The 27,549-nt window shown below is 47.4% G+C and overlaps 1 protein-coding gene across 6 annotated transcripts in view; it reads left to right on the forward strand.

Moving 5' to 3' along the window:
* Positions 1-27,549, forward strand: part of ltbp3 (latent transforming growth factor beta binding protein 3) — a 126,188-nt gene that overhangs the window by 31,378 nt on the left and 67,261 nt on the right. For all 6 annotated transcript variants that reach the window (XM_079510480.1, XM_079510483.1, XM_079510479.1 and 3 more), the window contains exons 3-4: positions 7,971-8,237; positions 10,913-11,091. In XM_079510480.1, the coding sequence (XP_079366606.1) occupies positions 7,971-8,237; positions 10,913-11,091 (446 nt within the window). The remainder of the gene's footprint in view (positions 1-7,970; positions 8,238-10,912; positions 11,092-27,549) is intronic.

The following is a 27,549-nucleotide window of genomic DNA, read 5'->3' on the forward strand; positions in this document are numbered from 1 at the left end:
CTAATTAGCCCGTGGATCCCCATTTGAAAATATATGCCAGGGACCCCCATAAAAGAAGATTTATACGGCTTTGATTCTCAACCCGTTTAATTTCAAGGACCCCCAGTTTGACATGCATTAGTCTACGGACCCCCCATTTAATGGCATTTCTATCTCTGGGACCCCCAATTTATATTCAATATTCAATTAAAATCAATGTCAATTTAACTCAGCATTTGACACAGTGAACCACCAGCTGCTCCTAGGCACCCTAGCTGATCTAGGCATAGGCGGGACGGCGCTGAAGTGGTTCTCCTCCTACCTCTCTGACCGGACTTACCAGGTTTCTTGGAAAGGTTTGCTATCACCCCCCCGCACCCTCCAAACTGGGGTCCCACAGGGCTCTGTACTTGGTCCCCTCCTCTTCTCACTGTACACTAAATCCCTTGGCACCATCATCTCTGCTCACAATATATCCTATCACTGCTATGCCGATGACACACAACTGTTTCTATCCTTCCCCCCCTCTGCCACCCAGGTAGAAGAGCGCATCACTGCATGCCTGGCTGACATCTCACAGTGGATGTCTTCCAACCACCTCAAGCTGAACCCAGACAAGACTGAGCTTCTGTTCTTCCCAGCTAAGTCCTGCCCTATGCGGGAGCTAACTATCTCCGTAGACAACGCCCTGGTAAAGTCTGTCCCGACAGCCAGGAACCTTGGTGTTGTCCTGGACAGTCAGCTCTCGTTCAAAACACACATCACAGCTGTCACTAGATCCTGTAGGTTTACACTCTACAACATACGACGAATTAGACCGTTCCTCACCCAGGAGTCAGCCCAGCTCCTAATCCAGACAACAGTCTTGTCAAAACTTGACTATTGCAACTCCCTCCTTACTGGCCTACCGGCATGTGCACTTAAGCCCCTCCAACTGATCCAAAATGCCGCAGCACGCTTGGTCTTCAACCAACCAAAATTCTCACACGTCTCCCCCCTTCTCCGCTCGCTCCATTGGCTCCCGGTCGCTGCCCGCACAGAATACAAAACTCTGATGCTGGCATTCAAAGCAACCAAAGGCATGGCCCCCCCATATCTCACAAGTATGATCGTTCCCTACAAACCCTCCCGCTCACTCAGATCAGCCAACGCAGGGAAGCTGGAGGTACCTTCACTAAAAACGCCGGGACAACGCTCCACACGTCCCAAACTCTTCTCCCTTCTGGCTCCAAAACTATGGAATGCACTTCCCATTGCAGTCAGAACTGCAGCCTCACTCCCAATCTTCCGCCGTAGTCTGAAAACCCACCTCTTCAGACTCCACCATGGCCCGTAGCACTTGCCCTAGCCTAGCCCCCTAGATAGCACATTATGTAGACTTAGATAGTATTTTAAACAGACTTATAGCTTGTTATGTAGACAGCTCTAGAATTGCACTTATGTAGTCATAGCACTTTATAGTACACATGTATAATATATTATATAGTATAGTATGTATAGTTTACATAGATACTCCACTGTTACGTTCTTAGTTTACGCATGATTCATGATAACTACTTTTTATACATGTGATGTATGCCATGCTTTTTGTTATTGCTTAATGTAAGTCGCTCTGGATTAAGAGCGTCTGCTAAATGCCTAAATTGTAAATTGTAAATTGTAACTCTGAAAGTGTACAAATGTGTTACAATCCTTAGTTTAGTGGAAGGAAGGATTGCAACAGTGTTGGAAAGTGAAATGTTTTTTATGACCTTCTTTTGTTTGGGTAACTTTTATATTTTGCATGATTGTACAAATAAATTATCATTCTCAAACACATGATTGTTAAAGGCATGATTTTCAAGACTAGATTTTACACAATAGAAAACAGTTCCTGACGCAAAACCATGAACAATCAACAATACTCCTAACCTAACCTTAACCCATTCTGACCTGAGATCAGATTCTAAAAATGTCTTCTACATCCTGACAAAGCTTTGTTTCTATGTCAATCGATTTTTCAAAAATAGCAGACCTACAAGCTCGTAGCGCGCCACTCGGTGGCGCGCTATGAGCTTGTAGATCGGCTATTTTTCAATAGCTAAAGTATAACATAATGCTAAGCCCAAAATGGGTTTTAAGTAAACACCAACTTTATACTATACAATAAAAGCGACAATTGAAATCTAATGTAACTACACCATAATGTCCTGTTTCAAGATTTCAAATGTATAAAAAAGATCTTTTGAAAATAGCAGATCTACAAGCTCACAATGCGCTGCGTTTTCGATGCGATCGACGCATTGTGAGCTTGTAGATCTGCTATTTTCAACTGACCGAAATGAAGTGGTTCATGTGTAAAAGTAGCCCGAGTATCCGACATGTAGTGGAATAGAAGTAAAAGTAAATAATTGGAAGTACTTCAGTAAAGTAAAAGTACTTCAACATATTACTTAAGTACAGTACTTGAGTAAACTTTCCACCATAAATGTAATTTGCGCATGTGGTTCGGGGTGGAGACTAGCTGTGTGTGTGTGTGTGTGCGTGCGCGCGCATGTGTGCGTGCTTGTGTGCGTGTTCGTACATGCATGCATGCGTGCGTGACTCAGGGTGGAGACTGTACCGCTGTGTGTGTGTGTGTGTGTGTCTGTGTGCACGTGCATGCGTGTGTGCGTGTTTGTGCGTGTGCGTGCATGTGTGCGTGACTCAGGGTGGAGACTTGCGTGTGTGTGTGTGTGTGTGCATGCATGCGTGTGTGCGTGACTCAGGGTGGAGACTTGCGTGTGTGTGTGTGTGTGTGTGCATGCATGCGTGTGTGTGTGCCTCAGGGTGGAGACTGTGGTTTGGCTCATGAAACAGTAATAGCACATTTTAACCACTTAAACTCCATACGTATTATTTTCATCTTTTACGCCGGGGCTCCACTGGACGCGTCAGCGTTGCGTCTCCGTCACCGTCAGGGAATGTTCCCTTTTTAATCAATGCACGCACGCACGCACGCACGCACGCACGCACGCACGCACGCACGCACACGCACACGCACACGCACACGCACACGCACACGCACACGCACAGACACGCACAGACACAGAGGAGTGGTTGTGGAAACTGGCTCTGTATTGTGTTGCCCCATGCTGGGCTGATTTCACAACATCAAAAGACCTCATTCACATGCACACACACACACACACACACACACACACACACACACACACACACACACACACACACACACACACACACACACACACGCACACACACACACACGCACACACACACAGTAAACCTTACATAGCAGTTGTGGTTTGTCTTCACTGCTGGTTCTGACGTCGACACTACCTGTTGTTTCATTGCTGCTATACCTTGAAGTGTGTGTGCGTGTGCGTGTGCGTGTGCATGTGCATGTGCATGTGCATGTGCATGTGCATGTGCATGTGCATGTGCATGTGCATGTGCATGTGCATGTGCATGTGCATGTGTGCGTGCGTGCATGCGTGCGTACGTGTATATTTTCTCAAGACTATTTAAATATAGAAGCTCTGCTCAGCTCTGTAGCAGTGGCCGGCAAACTGTGTTCTTCTGTCTTCATGGACTAGTGTAGAAACACAGAGAAGGCTGCCGTATATAAGATCAGTCGATGGGTGGACTAGTGTAGAAACACAGGGAAGGTTGCTGTATATTAGATTAGTCGATGGGTGGACTAGTGTAGAAACACAGAGAAGGTTGCCGTATATTAGATTAGTCGATGGGTGGACTAGTGAAGAAACACAGATAAGGTTGCCGTATATTAGATCAGTTGATGGGTGGACTAGTGAAGAAACACAGATAAGGTTGCCGTATATTAGATTAGTCGCTGGGTGGACTAGTACAGGGAAGGTTGCCGTATATTAGATTAGTCGATGGGTGGACTAGTGTAGAAACACAGGGAAGGTTGCCGTATATTAGATTAGTCGATGGGTGGACTAGTGTAGAAACACAGATAAGGTTGCCGTATATTAGATCAGTCGATGGGTGGACTAGTGAAGAAACACAGATAAGGTTGCCGTATATTAGATTAGTCGATGGGTGGACTAGTACAGGGAAGGTTGCCGTATATTAGATTAGTCGATGGGTGGACTAGTGTAGAAACACAGGGAAGGTTGCCGTATATTAGATTAGTCGATGGGTGGCTCTTCCAAGACAGATTTTGCGCTCTCATTAGAAGGCGGGTGTAAGTGCCATCCTCTCATTAGAAGGTGGGTGTAAGTGCCATCCTCTCATTAGAAGGCGGGTGTAAGTGCCATCCTCTCATTAGAAGGCGGGTGTAAGTGCCATCCTCTCATTAGAAGGCGGGTGTAAGTGCCATCCTCTCATTAGAAGGAGGGTGTAAGTGCCATCCTCTCAGTAGAAGGAGGGTGTAAGTGCCATCCTCTCATTAGAAGGCGGGTGTAAGTGCCATCCTCTCATTAGAAGGAGGGTGTAAGTGCCATCCTCTCAGTAGAAGGAGGGTGTAAGTGCCATCCTCTCAGTAGAAGGAGGGTGTAAGTGCCATCCTCTCATTAGAAGGCGGGTGTAAGTGCCATCCTCTCATTAGAAGGCGGGTGTAAGTGCCATCCTCTCATTAGAAGGAGGGTGTAAGTGCCATCCTCTCAGTAGAAGGAGGGTGTAAGTGCCATCCTCTCAGTAGAAGGAGGGTGTAAGTGCCATCCTCTCATTAGAAGGCGGGTGTAAGTGCCATCCTCTCATTAGAAGGCGGTGTAAGTGCCATCCTCTCATTAGAAGGCGGGTGTAAGTGCCATCCTCTCATTAGAAGGCGGGTGTAAGTGCCATCCTCTCATTAGAAGGCGGGTGTAAGTGCCATCCTCTCATTAGAAGGCGGGTGTAAGTGCCATCCTCTCATTAGAAGGCGGGTGTAAGTGCCATCCAGCCGTTTCTCTAGTTTCTGTGAAAGTGTCCATGTCTCGAAGCCATAGAGTAGAATCGGCTCGACGGTCGTCCTAAATATTTTTACGTATAGGCCCACTAAATTTTTTTTTCTCTAATAGGCGTATAAATGGCTGTCTAAAAAATGTCTATAGAGGTCTATAGAGGTCTATAGACCTCTATAGACCTCTATTAGACATAGACGATATAGACCAGGGGTGCCCACACTTTTTTGACTTGAGGTCTACTTTTAAAATTGCCAGCTCAAGGTGATCTACCAACCAAAAGATAATTCCTTTGCTTAAAATACTCAAAATATGTACCTATATGGCGAATAAATAAATAACATTAAGGCATTAGGACTTTCAAAATCTAGGTTTCAAAATCAATTCTATTTATTTATCTTTTCAGTTTCCCCGCATTGCAAAGAAGAGACTTAATTTCTGACTTTTTCGGATTTTCTGACTTGATCTGGCCTGTTAACATTTTCATAGACCTGGTTGCTTGTTTCTCTCTCAGTCACGAAATGTGGCAACCGTCAAAGCTAGTCCTAGTTTGTTTTGGTTGTGATGCATGGATCATGATGCTACCGCACAGACCACACAGAGACTACCGTGGAGGCGCGGACCCCCACGCAGACTATCGCGGACCCCCACGGAGGTCGGCGCGGACCCCCGCGGAGGTCCGCGATAGTCTGCGTGGTGGTCCGCGTCGACCTCTGCGGGGGTCCGTGCCGACCTCCGCGGGGGTCCGCGCCTCCGCGGTAGTCCGTGGATAATGGGGGTCCCCGCGGAGGAGTTTGTTTAACAACAGAACAGACCCGACGTTCTCCTTCAAAGCCACCGGCGCGCCGCCGCCTGCCCGAGGCGAGGATTGTTTTTCTTTTTTTCTTTTTTCATGGCAAGGCCAAGCGGTCTACCTGCGCAGCGCTTGCGATCGACTGGTCGACCGCGATCGACGTAATGGGCACCCCTGATATAGACGTTTCAAAAAGTGCCAATCAACGGCTAGGCTAAGACGAGACCGCTAAGAAAACGTTCATTTTTAGACCATTAACCCATTTTTAGACGGTTGACTAATAGAGTAGTATTGTTCAGTGAGGGGATTATAATGTTGTGCCTTCAGCACACGCCTTCAGCGACCGCACCGCCAGGACCAAAATATACCCCACACGGTTATTTCAGTCACAGACTGGCAGGAAAACTGTGTGGTGGAGAGGAGGGGAGGGGAGGGGAGGGGAGGAGAGGAGAGGAGAGGAGAGGAGAGGAGAGGAGAGGAGAGGAGAGGGGAGGGGAGGGGAGGGGAGGGGAGGGGAGGAGGAGAGGAGAGGAGAGGAGAGGAGAGGAGAGGAGAGGAGAGGAGAGGAGAGGAGAGGAGAGGAGAGGAGAGGAGAGGAGACATGCTTCTGTCTGTGGCAGAGTTGCCATGTTGTCTCGTTATAAGCCACTTTGGGCCTGTTTTTTCTGTAATAAGTAAACCTTGCCGAGTCATACGGTAGCTCAATCAGTCTTAGTTGTCCAAGTGCAGTGTGTGTGTGGACCTTATGAACACTGGGAGTGCAGTGCAGTCACGTCTGCACGACTATTGGTCGTCGGACTATGTACTATACTGTGCTGTGCTGTGCTGCGCTGTGCTGCGCTGTGCTGCGCTGTGCTGTGCTGTGCTGCGCTGCGCTGTTCTGTGCTGTCTCTCATCATGCACCTGAACAGCACCACTCATGTCACCTGTTCTCTAAACAGACATTGTTGTTCCGTGGAGTGGCTGCACCTCAAACATACATGTCTTTATACATTTCAATGTCTTGACCTTCCTCTGCCAGTCTAGACTATAGAGTGGATTGTCAGTGTGAGTCAAGGTGATCTTCACCCTCCCCCTCACCCCTCCCACCCGTCACCCCCTCCCCCCTCCCACCCGTCACCCCCTCCCCCTCACGCCAACAGTGGTTGAGAAGATGTCCGCTCGTTTCTGATTGGCTCATAATTTTCCAGAGAAAACAGACTGAATGATTTCATTTTTAGATTTGATTAGATTTTTATTTAGCACAGTATTAAAACAATACAAGAAAACATAGATACAAATATGAGGGAAAGTTGCCAGGTTGAGGCAAGAAGCCCAAATGGCTTCTTATACGAGTCCTCTAACATTTAGAACCTGATTGTCAACAAGGAATATAACATTTCCAAAAAACATGATTTCAGAACAATATAAATCACACCCGTGTGAAGTGAGGGGCGCTCTTATAATCATACATCATCTCAAGAACAACTGAATGTATGTGATTGGTTCGCCCATGTGCTCGTCTACATGACGTACATTTTCCCTTCATTGTCGACGGCATTTAATGTTTGTGTTTTGTGTCAAATTCAGGTCATATTTGAGGCACATATGACCTCATTTCTCCTTTCATTGTCAATGGCAAAACATGAGACGTGTGTGTGGGGACAGAAGCTGTATATAGGAGGGGCTAGCGCCCCCTCAAAAAATATACAACATGATTTGAAAACTTATTTGTTATCTCTCGGCAACCTGAATAGAGAAAAGAGAATAACAAGAAAAAAAGAAAGTTCTAAACCAGATGAGTATTTAGTAAACTCTGTATATCATCATCACCTTTATTTATACTCGGAAATACAGTTGAGGGCAAGCCCTCATTTTCAACGTAGCCGAGGTTACAATACACAAAATACAGTCAAAACAATACATCAACACAACATTATAAATCAGGATAAATTACAAAGGAACTTAAATGCAGAACAACCAGTAAAATAAATCAATTAAAGCAGGAGCAATCACGGTGACACATGTTTTGGAGCATTCCTTTGAACTGACCGAAGGATGGCAGGGAGCTCAGTTTGAACTGACCGAAGGATGGCAGGGAGCTCAGTTTGAACTGACCGAAGGATGGCAGGGAGCTCAGTTTTAAGGAGTTTTGAAGTTCATTCCACGAGGTTGGGCCATTGACAGAAAAAGCTGTCTTGCCCAACTCTGTCTGGGCCCGAGGAACCTTGAGCCTTAAGAAATCACTGGAGCGGGTCTGATACGTGCTATTGTTCAGTTCCAACACTTATATGCTTGTGTTCTAATTGATTCTCTTCCCATCCTCTCTCCAGTGGTGTGCCCTCTGACCTGTATGAACGGAGGCGTGTGCAGCTCCAGAACCCACTGCCTGTGCCCGCCGGGCTTCACGGGCCGCCTGTGCCAGTTCCCCCTCATGCAGCAGATGCAGCAGGCGGCGCGGGGCAACAAGCAGCCCCAGTACCCCGTCCTGGTCAAACAGGAGGGGCAGGGGGGCGAGCTGGGAGGAGGGGGGCGCAACCAGCAGACCCACTCTGTCTTCACCCTGCCGCTGGCGCAGGGCGGGCACCACTCGTCTGAAGGTAGGTCCCCACAGGGCACCACTCGTCTGAAGGTAGGTCCCCACAGGGCACCACTCGTCTGAAGGTAGGTCCCCACAGGGCACCACTCGTCTGAAGGTAGGTCCCCACAGGGCACCACTCGTCTGAAGGTAGGTCCCCACAGGGCACCACTCGTCTGAAGGTAGGTCCCCACAGGTACCCACAGGGCACCACTCGTCTGAAGGTAGGTACCTACAGGGCACCACTCGTCTGAAGGTAGGTACCTACAGGGCACCACTCGTCTGAAGGTAGGTCCCCACAGGGCACCACTCGTCTGAAGGTAGGTCCCCACAGGGCACCACTCGTCTGAAGGTAGGTCCCCACAGGGCACCACTCGTCTGAAGGTAGGTCCCCACAGGGCACCACTCGTCTGAAGGTAGGTCCCCACAGGTACCCACAGGGCACCACTCGTCTGAAGGTAGGTCCCCACAGGGCACCACTCGTCTGAAGGTAGGTCCCCACAGGGCACCACTCGTCTGAAGGTAGGTCCCCACAGGGCACCACTCGTCTGAAGGTAGGTCCCCACAGGTACCCACAGGGCACCACTCGTCTGAAGGTAGGTACCTACAGGGCACCACTCGTCTGAAGGTAGGTACCTACAGGGCACCACTCGTCTGAAGGTAGGTACCTACAGGGCACCACTCGTCTGAAGGTAGGTCCCCACAGGGCACCACTCGTCTGAAGGTAGGTACCCACAGGGCACCACTCGTCTGAAGGTAGGTCCCCACAGGGCACCACTCGTCTGAAGGTAGGTCCCCACAGGTACCCACAGGGCACCACTCGTCTGAAGGTAGGTCCCCACAGGGCACCACTCGTCTGAAGGTAGGTACCCACAGGGCACCACTCGTCTGAAGGTAGGTCCCCACAGGGCACCACTCGTCTGAAGGTAGGTACCCACAGGGCACCACTCGTCTGAAGGTAGGTCCCCACAGGGCACCACTCGTCTGAAGGTAGGTCCCCACAGGGCACCACTCGTCTGAAGGTAGGTCCCCACAGGGCACCACTCGTCTGAAGGTAGGTCCCCACAGGGCACCACTCGTCTGAAGGTAGGTCCCCACAGGGCACCACTCGTCTGAAGGTAGGTCCCCACAGGGCACCACTCGTCTGAAGGTAGGTCCCCACAGGGCACCACTCGTCTGAAGGTAGGTCCCCACAGGGCACCACTCGTCTGAAGGTAGGTCCCCACAGGGCACCACTCGTCTGAAGGTAGGTCCCCACAGGGCACCACTCGTCTGAAGGTAGGTCCCCACAGGGCACCACTCGTCTGAAGGTAGGTCCCCACAGGGCACCACTCGTCTGAAGGTAGGTCCCCACAGGGCACCACTCGTCTGAAGGTAGGTCCCCTCAACGATCCATATGCCCTGATAACCCTGATACACTGCCCCTGGCCCCTGGCCATGATAACCCTGCTTCTAACCCTGATACACTGCCCCTGGCCCCTGGCCATGATACCACTGCTTCTACCCCTGATACACTGCCCCTGGCCCCTGGCCATGATACCACTGCTTCTAACCCCGATACACTGCCCCTGGCCCCTGGCCATGATACCACTGCTTCTAACCCTGATACACTGCCCCTGGCCCCTGGCCATGATACCACTGCTTCTAACCCTGATACACTGCCCCTGGCCATGATACCACTGCTTCTAACCCTGATACACTGCCCCTGGCCCCTGGCCATGATACCACTGCTTCTAACCCTGATACACTGCCCCTGGCCATGATACCACTGATTCTAACCCTGAGACACTGCCCCTGGCCATGATACCACTGCTTCTAACCCCGATACACTGCCCCTGGCCCCTGGCCATGATACCACTGCTTCTAACGCTGATACACTGCCCCTGGCCCCTGGCCATGATACCACTGCTTCTAACCCTGACCCCTGGCACAGGGCACCACTCGTCTGAACCCATTTTAGACAGGAAACACTCACGTAGAATAGGCCAGTCAATCTCAGCTAAAAAGGGGGCGCGACCCATAAGAAATTGCAATAGTAATCGTTCAAGTTTTTTTTTATGATCCTTAGGGTCATCCAAATAACATCACACCCCTGTGAAGTGAGGGGCGCTCTTATCATCATACATCATCTCATGAACAACTGCATTTAGGTGATTGGTTAGCCGATTCGTGCATCATCATCTCATTCCGGCCAATCAGAATGTGTGTCCTCACCTTCGTCTTAAATGTTTGTTTTACGCAATGTTTGTGTTGACACACGCACGCACGCACGCACGCACGCACGCACGCACGCACGCACGCACGCACGCACGCACGCACGCACGCACGCACGCACGCACGCACGCACGCACGCACGCACGCACGCACGCACGCACGCACGCACGCACGCACACACACACACACACACACACACACACACACACACACCGTCTGTGAACGCCTTGCCTGACGCTCCGATACGCTTCACAGACGGTGTGTGTTGGGCTACACACACACACACACACACACAAAAGATGGACTTTTGCAGACCCCCTGGCTATGCGTCGCGGACCCCCATGGCCAACAGCCATACATCACTGCTTCTAACCCCTAAGCTTAGAGTTTGTGAAGTAATGTGTGTGTGTGTGTGTGTGTGTGTGTGTGTGTGTGTGTGTGTGTGTGTGTGTGTGTGTGTGTGTGTGCGCGTGCGTGTTCCAGTGCAGATCAACGTGCGCGTTCACCACGGCCCGGACACCTCCGTGTACATCCACCCTCTTGACCAATCGGACGTCAAGCTTCCCCACAAGGCTGTGACATCATCAGTGACATCACGCCTACTGTCGCAGAGACACAAGCCAAAGGGGCGGTGCTTCCAGGAGACCACGCCCAAACAGGCTGTGAGTGACAGGTCATGTGATCTGATACTCTGTTTATCATTGGTGGAAAGTAATTAAAGGGATATTTCACTTAAAAAAAAAACCTTTGGACATTTTATCGTCTACTCAGGCTTAGTGGAATAGTAAGAGTGGCGACACTAGCGTTGACTCCCATTGTAACAATGGAATGCGGAAGTGCTCATTCTATCTCAATTCCAATGTTTGGAACTATAGCTCATAGCACCCCGCTTTGTCTCAATGGGATAGTTCCAATGTTTGGAACTATAGCTCATAGCACCCCGCTTTGTCTCAATGGGATAGTTCCAATGTTTGGAACTATAGCTCATAGCACCCCGCTTTGTCTGAATGGGATAGTTCCAATGTTTGGAACTATAGCACATAGCACCCTGCTTTGTCTCAATGGGATAGTTCCAATGTTTGGAACTTTGGCCCATAGCACCCCGCTTTGTCTAAATGGGATAGTTCCAATGTTTGGAACTATAGCCCATAGGCACCCTGCTTTGTCTCAATGGGATAGTTCCAATGTTTGGAACTTTAGCCCATAGCACCCCGCTTTGTCTCAATGGGATATTTCCAATGTTTAGAACTATAGCCCATAGGCACCCGCTTTGTCTCAATGGGATAGTTCCAATGTTTGGAACTATAGCCCATAGGCACCTGCTTTGTCTCAATGGGATAGTTCCAATGTTTGGAACTATAGCCCATAGGCACCTGCTTTGTCTCAATGGGATAGTTCCAATTTTTGGAACTATAGCCCATAGGCACCCGCTTTGTCTCAATGGGATAGTGTCGTTTCCGATCTGGATCAGCTATGCATTCAAGAGAACAAAGGATGGACGCTCGATGGATCTGTAGTTTCAAAAGGTCAACTTCCGTCTTTATTTTTCGCCAAGTACAAAGTCGACACAGCCGTTATAAACTGCACAAGAATAGTCTTATGCCTGAGTCTTGAGAATTTCAACACACAGCGTTTCCGTGGTTCCAATTTCAACGCCGGTTCTGAGACTACTGATTTGTGAGAAGCATCCAGGCTTAAGACTCACAACCAACGCATGGTCCCGCCTACTCTGTCAGCGGCCTCGTCCAATAGGAAAGCCGCTAAACAGAGTACCCGGTCCCTGCGAAGGCGGGACCCATGCCAAACTTACAACCTATTTTTACAATTTGAGATGACAACTGGCTAGTAATGAATTTAAGAATATGAAATTATAAACATAACAGAACTATATAAACCTACACAGACATATATGAAACTTAACTGAAACATGACAGAACAGTATGAAACTAAACAAAATTACATTATACTGAACTGACTCTATTTAAGAAATAAATGAGCTTGTTTTAACATGGTACCTGAAATTATAATCTTCAAAATAATATGTTTAAGAGTACATTCTAGATTAGTACTGAGTGCTTCTAATAGTCTAGTAACCAGTATTAATTCCTAGCGTTTTATCTGCAATCTATAATGACAAATAGATATTAGGACCTATTTTATTTAAGAACAGTTCAACATTATGATATTTAAGTTAACCAGAATATAAACTAAGCCATACTTCAAACAAATGCCATCTGGTCACAGCTGTAAAAACAGGACCTTAAGCTATTGATAACCCTTTACTATCCCAGCAGGTCCCTGCTTTTAGATAGTAAAAATCCCTCCCGCTTCAAAAGACCCTTTAGACAAAAGATCTTTGCCTGAGGTGCCGCTAAACAGAACGGAATGTCTATTACCCCTCTAAAAACAACCGCCCTTTTGGTGAGAACATTTTTAGATTGATTCAAACCAGCTGTTAACTCCGTCCGTATTGACCCTAGTTGAAAATAGACTTTAATTTTGGTTCATTCATTAGAAAATACACGACATATCCTCCCTTTTATGGGGCATATGCTCCATAAACATCAAGATAAATGAACCAAAATAAAATCCTCCCTTTGATACATTAAAAACAAAAAAAGTTTATCAGAAAAAACAACTAACTAAGAAAAGTCCGAAATAGCCAGGACACCCAAATTACATAACCCCCCCCCCTTTTTACAGACCAAACAGTCTGTCAAAAAACAAAACAAAACCAAAAACACCAAACCAAATAACCACCCTTAACCCACACACAAAAAAAACAGGTATAAAAGTCCAAACCTCCTCCCTGGACACCCGTAATCACCCTAAAAATCAGCAAACCAAACAAACAAAAACACAAAACAGCCGAACCATCATCGTACCACCCTACCATGCCTGATGAATATCCAAGCACGGGAGGCTGAAAATACAACCAAGGTTAAACTCAGACACAAGATATCAAAACACATTTTTTTTTTTTTTTTTTTTCCATCAAAATCCAAAAAACGAAAAAAACGAATGTCCGTTCTTTTTTCTTTAGCCAAAGAAATGCACAAAAGTTCGAGGTAAGCGTCACCGTCTGACCTCAGAGCATAGATAGAGAGACAGATATTTAGAAAAGAGTTGAGCGATACAAGATAGGGCATGCCATAGTGACACAGACGGGGAATGGGCATTTGGGCAAATCCTTCCAAGCACGAGAAAGTGTGCGGGGGAGTGAAAAAGGGCATGTGACAGGGCAAAATCCTTCTCAAACCTCCTCAGCATAGGTACACAGCTCTAGATCTGTGTACAGCGATACATCCTTTCCATCGTTCATTCCAGCCTCCATATCCCTTGTATCCATGTGAGTGAGGACGGGCGACTGAATGGCCTGCAGTGCCATTGTCCCGCCCGCACCCCCTGTGAGCCCTCTGATTACCAAGGCACGGATGAGCGGAAGACAGCAGCAAAAGATAAACGCTACAATGAAAATTATTCCTAGGATCCACATCCCTGCGGTCGCCAGGTATGCACCCCAGGAACCCAAATGGCTTTCCAGCCATGCAGCCAGTCCAAAGGTGACTCCGGTGTGCGCATGGAGCTCAGCCCTCAGGCTGTGTAGATGTCCCATAGCCTGGGTGAAGGTGCCGTTTGCCGCGGTGGAGTTAGGGATGTATGTACAGCAGAAATCGCCAAACATCGCACAAACCCCACCCTGCGACGCCACCACCACATTCAATACCTGTCTGTTCTGCCACGTCATCTCACTGGTAGCTGCCAGCTGTCTCCCAATTGCACCCAGGGCAGCGATCGTAAAGTTGAGAAATCTTTGTTGATTGTAATACATGTAATTTATCCATTCAGCATCCACTACTATCCCTATGAGAGGAGAGAACATACTTCCAAATGCGATAGCAGCCTCATCGATAGCTTTGAACTCCTTCGGCACACCATGAGGGGTCCCGAGTGAGTCGAAGTAGACTCCATCCCCTGACTCGCTGTCTCGACGAACTCTCCCAGGCCCACCAGCAACCCGGGCCTTTAAGTCTGCAGCAGGAATAATCACTATGGGTTGTACCACTTGAACACGGGCACACCGACCTGTCCAGTTGAGGGGCAGTGTGCTATACAATTGATTTCCCCCACATAGCCAAAACTGATCTGCCACAGCTTGGGTGGCATAAAACAGTGGGCATACTTGGGGGGCTGGTACTGTCACTTCCCCTTTGATCACCACCTGAAGTTCTAGCTTCAGCAATTTCCCTGGCCGGGGCCGGCAGAGAAACTCATAGACTTGCGTTTGCCTATGGAGATATGACAAGTCCCATATCGTGTCGCAACGCACATCATCAATACTCCCCAAGTCCACAGTAGGCCCAGTCTGCTCTCCCCGTCTATCCTTAACAAAACATTCAAAGGTACCCACCAACTTCAGAATCCCACTTGGAATTGTGGAACGATCCGTCTGTATTCGTACATCTAGTTTATTGCATCTCTCCCCCAGCGTCAGCCCTATTTTAGTGACATGATATACAGAATCCTGAATTTCCTTGTGTTCCAATAAAGACTCATTATAATATTCTGCAGAACCTAAATATTGTAAACACTCTGCTTGACAAAAGGGGGCTGAATTTGGGTCATAATTTTCTGGTATTATATTATTAGAATCAGTTAAAGCACGCTTTTTCTCTGTTGCACAATTTTTCCAACTAAAACGTGTGTTCAAGACGGTAATATGTGACTGCTGAGCCTGCGCGCAGAAATAGCAGTCAGATTTACCCAATGCTACAGTGGAAAAAACACTCCACTGATACCATGAATTTGCCCTAGCCATGCGATACAATGGTTCTAATAGATCACCAGGTCTTACATTAAACAAACTCCCCAAGTGGAATGCACCAGTTGACTTTGCAATATCCACGGGCCTGACTTTCCTCGCAGTCCTATTCCTAGCTAACTCAAAACCAGAAGTAACTGTGGAAGTAGCTGAAGTAATAGGAGTTGTTATAAGGGTTGGAAAAACAGTAGTACCCGAACTAGTCATTAATACAACTGGAGTAGGGGTATGAGCAATACCAGGGGTACTGAGACTAGATGCAATAATGGGAGGACTAGTATTGATAGGTGTAATGGGCAGTTGGGGGGAACTTGGTTTCTCCTTTAAGCTTAAAGCTTTAAAAAATAAAAACCAACTCAAAAAAGGGACCTCCTGATACCGGGGTTTAAGCGTCATCCGCAGGTCCAACCCTGGAGTCCCAGGAGTGGCATTGGGAGCCGAGTGCACAGGGAAATCTGCTGATGCAGTAGGAGTAAACACAGGGGCGGGCCTAGAGACGGGAGCAGACTGAGTATGGACAGTGGGGTCATTAGTTGGAGTCGTCATACCGCTTAGGCCGACGCTTGGTACGGACTGGGCGGCCGTGGTTGCGGAGAGACTGAGATTCTCCCCCCTCGGAGGATTCAAGCCCGTCTGACTCAGCTTCCCTGTCGCCTTGTGTGTTTGCGGCGATAGGTAGCTTAGCGGAGTCAGGGACAGATTGGAGATCAATTGAGTGGAACCTGCCGTTGGACTCAACATCTGTAGTTGCATCCTCTGCACCTGCAGTAGCAGGCAGAGGACCCAAATCAGCATCACTGTCGCTGTCATCCTGTTGAGCTGGTGTGGCAAGAGCGTCGTTCTCACTGATGGCCGGATCCTCGTTGCCCTCAGCCGGGGCCTTAACACAGTGGTTCAGGTGGTACCACGTGGGTGAACCCTCGACTTGTAGTGCCGTTCCCGTGCACCGAGTGACCAGGAAAGGACCGGATCGGCGTCCGTGGAACCACTTCCTGCGGAAAACTTTTACGTACACGCTATCCCCTGGCAGGATAGTGTTACAAGGTGTACGTGCAGCTTCTTCCTTCTCCTCCTGTTCCTGTTTGGTACAAACATAAGAATATATGCTTCCATGCAATTTGGACATGTAATTTACATAGGCTTTCATATCATCCTCTAATATTGAGAGGCTAGGGCCTTTTCCCCCAACATGGACGCCAGGGGTGAGCATTCGTCTCCCCATTGCAAGTTCATGTGGAGTCATATGTAGGTGTCGAATTTCACTTGACCTACACGCCATCAGTGCTAGGGGGAGGCCTTGTACCCAATTAAGACCTGTTTCTTCACAGATCTTAGTGAGCCGATTCTTTAGGACTCCGTTCATCGATTCCACCATCCCTTGGCTCTGCGGATGGTAGATGGCTCCTAGACGTTGCTTAATACATAACTTCTGCAAAATCAGTTTTACCGTCTTGTCAACAAATTCTTTCCCATTGTCACTTGAGATTCTCAGGCAAATTCCAAAACGGGAAAAAACCTCACGGCATAAGAAGTTAGCAACTGCCTGTGCGTCTTTTCTTTTAGTGGGCGTGGCTTCAATCCATCTCGAAAATCTATCAACTACGACAAGAATGTATCGTTTACCTGCAATAGTCTTAATCATGTCCACATAATCTATGACTAGTTCCTGCATTGGCCCTTTTGGAGTTGGGATATAACCAGGTGAAGTTAACACTCCTCTTCTCACATTATTTGTTAAGCATATTGTGCATCGACCTATAATATGGTCAATCTGTACCAAGAGATAGGGAGCCCAAAACCCATACTCCTTTGTAATCCTCCTCTTAACCTCCCCCCTTGAGACATGCGCCAGGCCATGAGCGTCATGTATCAGTAAACCCAATAAATCAGGTGGAGCGATCACCAGTCCTTCGTGGTTACGCCACAGACCGCGGTCGTCTTTGACGGCACCCCTATCACTCCATAGCTCTTTGTCTAGTTCACTAGACTCCTCTTGCATCAAAATCAAATCCCTTAGAGAAATATTCTCTTCGAGCTCCACGTCATGCGTTACCAGAAGAATACTTCCCGTCTTGTTAGCACCTGCAATAGCCTTCGCAGCTGAGTCAACTGCAACATTACCTTTCGTGACGTGTGACGTGTCCTTCTTATGAGCTGCACATTTCACAATAGCGACAGCTTTGGGCAACATTACCGCTGATAACAATTTCAAGATCTGTTCATGATGCTTTATGGCAGAGCCGTCGGCTCTTTTGAACCCACGACCCTTCCACAACGCCCCGAAAGAATGACAAACACCCATAGCATACGCGCTATCAGTATAAATGGTCACACGTTTGTCGACCGCCATTAAACACGCTTCAGTCAAACCTATGAGCTCTGCCAACTGGGCGGAGCAGGGCTGGGGCACCACTTCTGCCTTCACAGTCACGAAGTCGCCACCCCTGGCCTGCACCACCGCAAAACCAGCACTCAAAGTTTCACCAATGCGATAACACGAACCGTCTGTCCAAAACACTAAATCTGCGTTAAGGAGCGGTTCAGACTGTAAATCATCTCGTAATTTAGAGTACGTTTCCGCCTCAAGCACGCAATCGTGAGGCGTTCCATCACCGGGAGCGGGCATGGATTCTGCCGGGTTAACCACATCACACCTAACGAAAGTGACGTCGCCCAATTCCAACAACCTGTGATAGTCCCTGATTCTTGACATAGTTAAAGTATACTTGCCAAAATTCAAGAGATTTCTCACACTATGGTGTGTAAGAATTGTGACAGGATAACCCATAGTTATAGCCGAAGCTTTCTCATACATCAAGTAAACACCTGCCAAGACTCGGTAACACGGAGCTAACCCCATCTCCACCGGGCTATACGCCATAGAATAATAAGCTACAGGTTGGGCTGTTACACCAATGCCCGTGGGCTGCGTAAGAACAGCACACGCATGTTTCCCATCCACCGTCGAGGAAACGTACAACAGAAATCGTCTTGTATAATTGGCTAAGGCCAAAGCTGGTGCACCTAACAGTCGTAATTTTAGAGTCTCAAATGCTAAAAGTGTGTCGTCTGTCCATGTAACGTTGGCCCGTATTTCCGACCCCCCTGCTTCCTTGATCAGGGCCCTGAGTGGACCTGTCAACTCAGTGTAATTCTCCACCCACGCTGCTGAATACTGGGTCAAACCTAAAAATTGCATCATGTGCTGAACGGTAATAGGTTTAGGTACACGGCGAATAGCCTCAATGTGGGCGTCAGAAATGCTATGGACACCATGAGATATCTTGTGACCAAGGTACACCACGGTCTCCCTGCAATACTGAAGCTTTTTCTCCGAGACCTTATGACCCCTAGCAGCTAACTCCTGTAACAAAAGTACAGAATGTTCGTGACATGAAATTTCAGATTTACTACAGATCATTAAATCATCCACATAGTGGAGGACTGTACTGTCCATGAGTCGACCAATATCAGCCAAATCATCCTTCAATATTTTGTTAAAAATATGCGGACTGTGTCTATAGCCCATCGGTAAACGTGTGTACACATAATTCTCGTCTTCATAGGTAAATCCAAATAAACCCTGGCTATCCTCCTCTAAGGGACAGCTAAAGAAAGCCCCGGTGAGGTCTAACACCGTGAAATAGGTAGCCCATGGTGGAATCTCTGATAATAAAGTGTGGGGATCTGGTACATCAGCTGAATAATCGACCACTACCTCATTAATAGCCCGGAGGTCGTGAACAAGTCGGTAAGAGTCGTCTGGTTTCTTTATAGGAAGCAATGGCATATTACTGATAGGGTGCTTCGTCTTTCGCAGCACCCCAGCCTGCAACAGACCCTCAATCTGAGGCTTGATCCCTTTCACAGCTGCTGGCAAAAGCTTATACTGGGGCTTCCATGGGGGCCTGGCACCAGGCCTCAGTCGGACCGACACAGGTTGAGCGGACTTGACTAGCCCAATGTCAGTGCTACTTGTGGACCACAGAGTCTTGGGTACTCGGTGGAACATGTCATCTGCAAGGGTCATGTCTGGGCCTATGACACACATGGGATCAGCTCTCATAGACACAGTTTGGGGACAACACATACCTTGTGCGGAAATCATGATCTTAAGAAAGTGATTGTCTGTGCTCCGCCAGATAGCTGGGTTTTCTTTTGTCGTTACAAAGGTGGCTGCTTGTGATTCAGCCATCATTGTCCCAATGTGCTTCTGCTGAAAATGTTCAGCCACTCTCAATGTCACATGTGGCACGCTGTCTGCCACTTTAAAGTTCTTCGATAGGTATTCTTGTGTGTCAATTTTCATAGCCGCACCCTGAGGACCCAATATAATGCAACTGGAGCTGAGTTGTACCTCTTTGGGTTGTGTGGCCATCCATCCGACAGAATCTGCGTCATTGGCACATTTGAAGTATTGCATTGTGCAGTGTGGGGGGGCCGTAGGCGTCCTTGCACCGGGCATATTTGCATCAATGAACTTGCTCCATCGCTGTGCTGGCCTCATAAAATCGTCTTGTAAATCTCCAAGCCAGTAAATCACGGGCTGTTTTTGTCCCACAAACAGAGGGAGCTGGAAGCCTCCAGTCTCCGGTACCTGAATTAAACACCCATCTGGTGTACACTTAATGGTGCAGTTGAGCTTGCACAAAGCATCACGTCCCAGCAGGCCTATTGGTGTGTTAGCCGATACGAGCACAGGAAGCTCAGCTCGTCGGGCCTTGTATTGAATTGTCACTGGTTTGGTAAGTGGAATAAGTTGTCCCTGTCCCTCAAAACCCACTGTCCTGACGAAATGTCCAGACATGGAAAGATGTTTTGCATCCGCAGGACGGACACAAGTGAAGGCCGCTCCACTGTCAGCCATTAGATTCACATGTTTGCCGTCGATCCTCACCCAAATCGTGGGGTCTTCTCCCGGCCCACACGAGGTCGACAGCTGAACACATCTTTCCGTGGAATTCTCTGGGCACCCCTATAGTCCATGAGGCTGTGGACCCCTGAAAGAATTAGCAGGGCCACGTGCATCCTGCGACTGCCACTGGGGCGGCTGTGACATTCTCGAATCTTGTGACTGTTGTTGTTGTCGGTACTGTGTGTTCTGCTGCTGTTGAGGTGCGTTCTGTTGCTGCTGCTGAGGTGCGTTCTGTTGCTGCTGCTGAGGTGCGTTCTGCTGCTGCTGCTGCTGACGGCGAGGGGAAGAACACTCCCTCGAAAAGTGGTCCATGCCACCACAGTTATAGCAGCCGGTATAGTTCGGCGGCCCTTGACCATACCAATCTCTCGGTCCGACTGACCTGGGCTGCGCAGACACATCTCGTGGCTTCTCCTGGGGCCTCCCTGACACAAGAGTCAACTGCTTGTCGGCCTTCATCATTGACGCTTGTATCGCATACGTCTGACGGGCCACCTGCCGCAGCACCTCCTCATCCTTGTCCTGTTTGCCACTTTTCCTCTCCCGGTAAAGTTCCACAGCGTGAGCGACATGATCTGTGTAGATGTCCAAAGTCAGGTTCAAAAGAGAGACCACTTCTTCCAATCTAGTCTGCACGGACCGAGGCAAACCCTTCATGACTTTTCCCCTAACAAGAGTCCTCTCGAAGCCTGGATTGGTGGCATCGTTCCCGGTCACATCCATCCACGTCTGGTGCACACGGGCCACATATGAGCGCGGATTCTCGTTTTCAGCCAAAGAGTCAATTAAAATCTTGTCAGGATTGAGGTCTGTGGGGTAAACCTCCCTTAGTGCTCGGTCCAGGAACGCCTTGTGAGCTGCGTATAAATCGGCGTCTCCCACAGAGGTGTTGACATAAGCCACCATCCCGGCACGCGCCAGGATTCCATTCAGCATCTGCATCCCGACGAGGTGTGCCAATAGTTTCTTCATGTCTCCTACGGCCAGCTGAGAACCCACCGTGAGCACGTCAAGTTTGGCCAACCACGGGTACGCCCCCTCCTGTAGCGGCGGCAATTTAGCAACTACATCTGTCATATCTACCGCAGACCAAGGCCTGTAGTCAAGATTTTGTCCCCGGACAACCACAGGTAGGATCTTAACTGGCGTCATCAACTTCGACACGTCTTCCTCCTCCTCCTCCTCTTCTGCCCCAGGCAGGGATGTCTGTGACGTGGTGCTGACATGGCTGCCAGAGCGCGCCCTGAGCAGAGGTGAAGCCGCTCGCTGGGCTGTCCTGGATCTCGTCACAGCCCCAGGCACGTCGATGCGCTCCACCAGTTTCTCCTCGGGCCTGTCCAACCGAAGACGGTGGTCCTCCTTCCGCAACCTCTCCTTCTCCTGGATCACCTGCCAGCGCTCAGCGACACTCCGGGCGTCCTCCGCGTCCTGCCTTGAAGCCGACTTGGTCACCTTAGCCTCATAGACACGCGTCCCTTCTCGAGCACGCTCCCGATCCATTTCCTCCCGTTGGCCCTCGTACTCGTGAATGCGCATGCACAGTTTCTCCTCTTCTCGTGACATCGCATCCAGACTGGCCATCATACTCCGAGACACGCCCTCATTGTCTCTGTACATCTTCAAGTCACTGCACAGACGCGTCTTGCGTGCCCTGAGTTCGTTCAAAGTCTTACGAGCATCCCCCAAAGCCAGGGCAAGTCCATGTTCGTCAGTGTCTGGGGCGCCAAAATCCACGCTGCCAGAGACCGATGCACTTGAGACATCCGAATCAGAGGTCTGCCGTGCCTGCCGTGTAGAAAGAGACAGCCGGTCTTGGTCCTTCTCCTCCCGACCTGCATCTCTCCCCTCCTGCTCCGCCCTTGCAAAAATGGCTCTGATGCGAGGATCATATCCTCCCCCCACATGGGGCACAGAGTCAGTCTTAGCCTTCTGGACCAGCCGACTGGAAGCAGAGCGTCCCGTGACAGACATCGTCCTATCCCTGTCACGGCGCACATCAATGTCTTGTCTGGTAGGTGCATCCGGAGACAGGTGTATCCGCGTGTTAGCAGTCCCACTTTCTGTAACGTCGCCATAGTCTGAGAGAACTTGATATGTGCCATCAGACAGCATCACAGGCATGTGAGGATAAATTCGTGACGACGTGAGGTCGGGGGCGGGAGCCACCTGTGTGGACTGCACAGAATCTGATTCGATGGGGGGTGATGTGAGGATTGGTGACATAATGCTAGGCAAGTGTGAAAAAGGGGCCTCACAGATTTCTTTAAATTTGTCATAAGTCAGAGAAGGGGCCACAGAAGTCTGTTTTACTTTAAGAGCCGTCGTCAGTGTCTGTCCTTCAGTCAGAAATAAACCCAACACCTTCCCCTCCCTCACGCGCTTTGCTGATCTATTTACACCCTGTTTCCCCATATGTTGATCTGTTCTGTAATGTTGCACCAGACCCTGTATAACCTTAATCATTGCTATATCAAAAGTTCCCTGCACCGGCCAAAGTTCCCCCGGCCACCTAATATTCCACTTCTTAGAAAGCTTTGCAATATTTTGACAAGACGGATTTTTCTGTTGTACAATTTCCACAGGCGTCTTAACAGCATTTACTCCAGCCATAGCTACGTATTCAGTGGTACCAGCAAAATGACAAATGAAAGACTTGATGTGTGACTTTAAAATTAATCAATTGTACTCTTTGTCCAAATTACCTAACAGTGATGCGTGTAATCAATAAATTTGCGACTCCCTATGGAGCTTAAATGACTATACACTAGCAGGATTCATGTACAGATCCAGCCAATTGTCAGCCCTCCAAAGGACACTTTTATCAGTAACCCAAAGCCAAATATGCAGTGTAAACCCACCAGTACAGGTAGGGAAAAAATGTGTTTGGTTTGCAAATACAAATGTGTGACTGTAAGTAGCACTAAATGTATGTTTTACATGCACCCTCTAAGCGTGCATGTTAGAAAAATATACTATTCCAACACTATAGGGTATTGCAGATACAAACACGAACTTAAGTGGAGTCTAATAAAACAATAAAATCAAACTTATTCAATACACGTAGATCCCAAAGAATCCACGACTTTACCAAGTTATCCTTACAAAATCACAATACTTCTACTTGAACCATACAACTATACTAAAGCATGAACCAAAAAGTCCCTATCTAACTCATTTATCAAAGTATGGGGAAGAAAATGGTTAAACAAGACTTCAAGGGGAAAAAAAGAAACTGGGATGAAAGTTAAACAAGGCAAAATAAATGATTACTTTGGAAGGAAACAGGCAAAAAGGGTTAAACAACCTAACAGGGAATATTCAATCAAACAATACACATTTAAAGGAAAAAGATTCATACAATTCAACAATCAATCAATGACAAAACACAAGTGAAAAGGGAGAAAGCATCCAAACTGTAGAGCATTGCCATAGGAGAGAGAGAAAGAGGGAAAAGAGAGAGAGAGAGAGAGTACGAGAGAGAGAAGAGAGAGAGAGAGAGTACGAGAGAGAGAAGAGAGAGAGAGAGAGTACGAGAGAGAGAAGAGAGAGAGAGAGAGAGAGTATGAGAGAGAGAAGAGAGAGAGAGAGTAAGAAAAGTACGTGTCCCACCAAAGAATCCCAGAAAATAAGAAATTCAGAATAGAAGAATTCTGTTCAGTGGCCAGCAGAGGGAGACAAACACCAGACTGAGAAACCTAACACCCACGCCCACGTGCACGGCTATCTTCGTATTTATTTACTTATGTCCTTCTTACAAATTTAACTGGGCCCTAAATACAAGTCACATATACAGTAAGCAAGTCCCCAGTTTGAATCCTTTAAGAGACCCAAAACACAATAGACTAAAAAAATAGTGACGGCTATCAAGCACATTAAATTTGGGACTCCTTCTAGTTTCTCAGTCTGCGGTCCACACCCTCCGGCAAAGTTATAGAACAGATTAAATCAGAAAAAACACCGAACCTTTGTTGAGTTTAGCCCCAAGCGATGAGACCAGGATCTCCGACGCACCACCCCACCTTTTGAAAGAAACAAAAACACAAAACCCTCCTTGAAACATTGCAAAACAAACATTGTATCCCACGCACCCAAGTATAATTATATGAAAACTGCCAACGTGGAAATCACACAACTTGAACGACACACAGCATACACTCAAATGTAATGTCACAAACAGCAGCAATTTTCAACCAAGGACTTTAAGAACCCCAGCTGCGAAATTAAAATAGTGACAGAAAGACTTGATTATACCTATACGTCGCTCACTTTAAGAAAAATCCACGTCGACACACATAACCGCCCAAAAACCACAGTACTACACCATAGTACAATACATTGCAACAACAAAACATACATACCTCATACCTACCACACATCATGACAAAAAAATACAGCCACCTTGCCAACAGCTGATGTCTGCGTTGTGAATTTGCAATGCAAAAAAATTAGCCAAAAGTCCCCACCCCCACAGAAAACAAAGCACGCGGCTCCCCCCGGAACCAGCCGGAACCAACCACGCATACCATTAGGTGTACATCCCAAGGCGCCATGTTTACATATGAATAAGACCCCCCAGCCACCCAATTCCCCCACAAACGCACACGCACACACCATTTGCCCACCACCCCACCAAAAAATACCACTCTCACACACTTTCAAACCAGCCCCAAAGAACAAATCAAACAGACAACAAAACCTGGCTTTCAATCACAGCTATCAATGACTTAAACTATGCAACAATTGCCGTGGCATTTAACTTACTTTCGCAGACTATCTTGTCTTCTTTTTTTTTTTTTTTTTTCTTCTGACTAAAAATGAAGGTTCTAACAAACCAACCTATCTAATTGTACGAAGGATACATGAAATGCCCTAAACATGAACCGTTACAACGAGAACTGTATTCTCATAAAAAAAAATTTTTTAGCACCCACATTACTTTAAGACTAATTCAAAAATAGGATTCACAGATACAAAGAAAACGAATGGAACTATGCTAATTAATGTATTTATATTTAAACCGAATTAAACTAAAACTTACTAAATGGTTTGTCAATAAATGCTACAGGGTCTTACTTAGAGAAATGTACGTTTAACAAGTTATCCTAGCCATATTTGCTTTCTACCAATGATTATACTATACACTATTTAACTGCTAAATTTAGATGTAGGTTTAAATTGGGACTGCCAACCTGGAGCCTGGGAGCCAACACCTTCAAAAATTCCCAGGGAAGCCCCTGTGGGCAGGCTTTGTTCTAAGCTCTTTGAGGCCTGGGTGAGGTGTTGAAGACGCTTAGCATTCCTTTGTCTCAAGAATCCTTTTGAGGGACAATTTGTTTACCATGTGCTACTAAGATCCAACCCAAGACTCAGCCAAAGTTATTTTAGCTGTGTCCTGGTGGGGGGTTCTTTAAACAAAGGGTCAGCTTAATTTAGACTAGGTCAACAAGATATTGACCATTCTCAACTGTGTTGAGAAATTTACAGCCCATCACCCACCGTTCCGTACCTCATATAGTTATACGACTTTTGAGATTACACAAACCCCAACTTAAAACTGCCTGTTAGTTACAATTCCTTACTGTAAATCAAGTGAGCAAACAAAATCAATGAACAAACGCCAACATATCTTTTAAGTCAAACATAGCACATACACGCCCACTCACACTGTATCATGCACACACCATCACCCAACTCAAACCACGCACACACAACACACCAATCCTTTTAAAAATGTAAAGTTCTTAGAGAATATAAACCCTCGTATTGAGAATAAAATACAACTCAAACCACCACCAATTCGCCAAACCCCCACCCCAACTTTTCACCATTTAACAACCATCCACAACTTCCCCGCCGAAAAATCAAAAATGGCGCCCGCGGACCCCCAGACAAACAATAGAACAAAGGACCCACATCCACACCACCATACAAACATCATATATCAACAAAACAAACGTAACCTACTCTTTAACAAAACCAGACTACCAACCAAACCAAACTACAACATATTCATAAAAATCCTTCTAAAGGAAAATATTAACACAGAACCGCACACCCTTATCTCCGCCTCTCTGTATAACCAAAGAAATAGACTCTCCCAACCGGACCATGGAAACTCCTCAGCTACAGAAATCCCATATGACAAACCTTTACACCAGGAAATATTAAAACACAACTTTACATTAAAATTGCACAGAAACAACATCCCTTTTGCGCTCCGTCGCCTGGTGGGACTACAGTAAAAGCCGATATAACTATCAACGGTATCTGCGTCAAAACCCAGCCGCCTACAGAAGCAGTCTGCCCTAACCGACCAACCATTCGTGAACCAGATTTTTCACCCTGAAATCCCCTTTTTTAGACGAAAAAAAGAACCCCAGTTAAAATGTTTCACCCAGTTACGTGCAAACACCCATACAAATAATTACGACCCACCGTTTAACACAGTGCGTCCCCGGTCGTAACCACCAGGATATCCACAAAACAAATTCACGGCTTTTCAAACAAAGCTTAGACACTTACTCACCCCATTTAGACCGTGCGTAGAAAATAGCAAAAATAACAAAAAACAAACAGTTGTCCCGCTCAGTTAAAACCGACCGCTTCTTGTGCCAAACAAAGCCTCGAATCTATGAAGGTGAACAATCAATGATTAATTAACCCTACCATTAAATTCCACGCCGCAGAAAACAAAAACAAAATGAAACGCCTCATCCCACTTCATTTTCATCCAAAACTCACGGCGCTTTACGGTAGCCGGCCCACACGCTCACAGCAAGCAAGCCACCGTAAAGAGAAAACACGCACATAAAGAGAAAAATGTGCGAGCACAGATCTAAAATGTGAACAAAGAAAACTACCAAATACCGGACTTCTTGAACAGTCCCACGGGAAAACAATACTACTGCACGAGCAGGGATGAAAGACACCCCACCCGGTTTGTTTATAACGGCCTGAAGCAAAAAACCCCGCAAACGCCAGCCCATCGTTCCCAGAATGCACGCATAGTACGGAAACAAGTCCCCAATTCTTTTCGATAAAAAAGCACATCGCCATTGGTAAAAAAATAAATAACTTACCAAGCGCGATGGCCCCTTTACGCGGATTTCGTGCACCAATTGTCGTTTCCGATCTGGATCAGCTATGCATTCAAGAGAACAAAGGATGGACGCTCGATGGATCTGTAGTTTCAAAAGGTCAACTTCCGTCTTTATTTTTCGCCAAGTACAAAGTCGACACAGCCGTTATAAACTGCACAAGAATAGTCTTATGCCTGAGTCTTGAGAATTTCAACACACAGCGTTTCCGTGGTTCCAATTTCAACGCCGGTTCTGAGACTACTGATTTGTGAGAAGCATCCAGGCTTAAGACTCACAACCAACG

Source organism: Electrona antarctica, assembly GCF_951216825.1.
Source record: "Electrona antarctica genome assembly, chromosome: 9".
Classification (NCBI taxonomy): domain Eukaryota; kingdom Metazoa; phylum Chordata; class Actinopteri; order Myctophiformes; family Myctophidae; genus Electrona; species Electrona antarctica.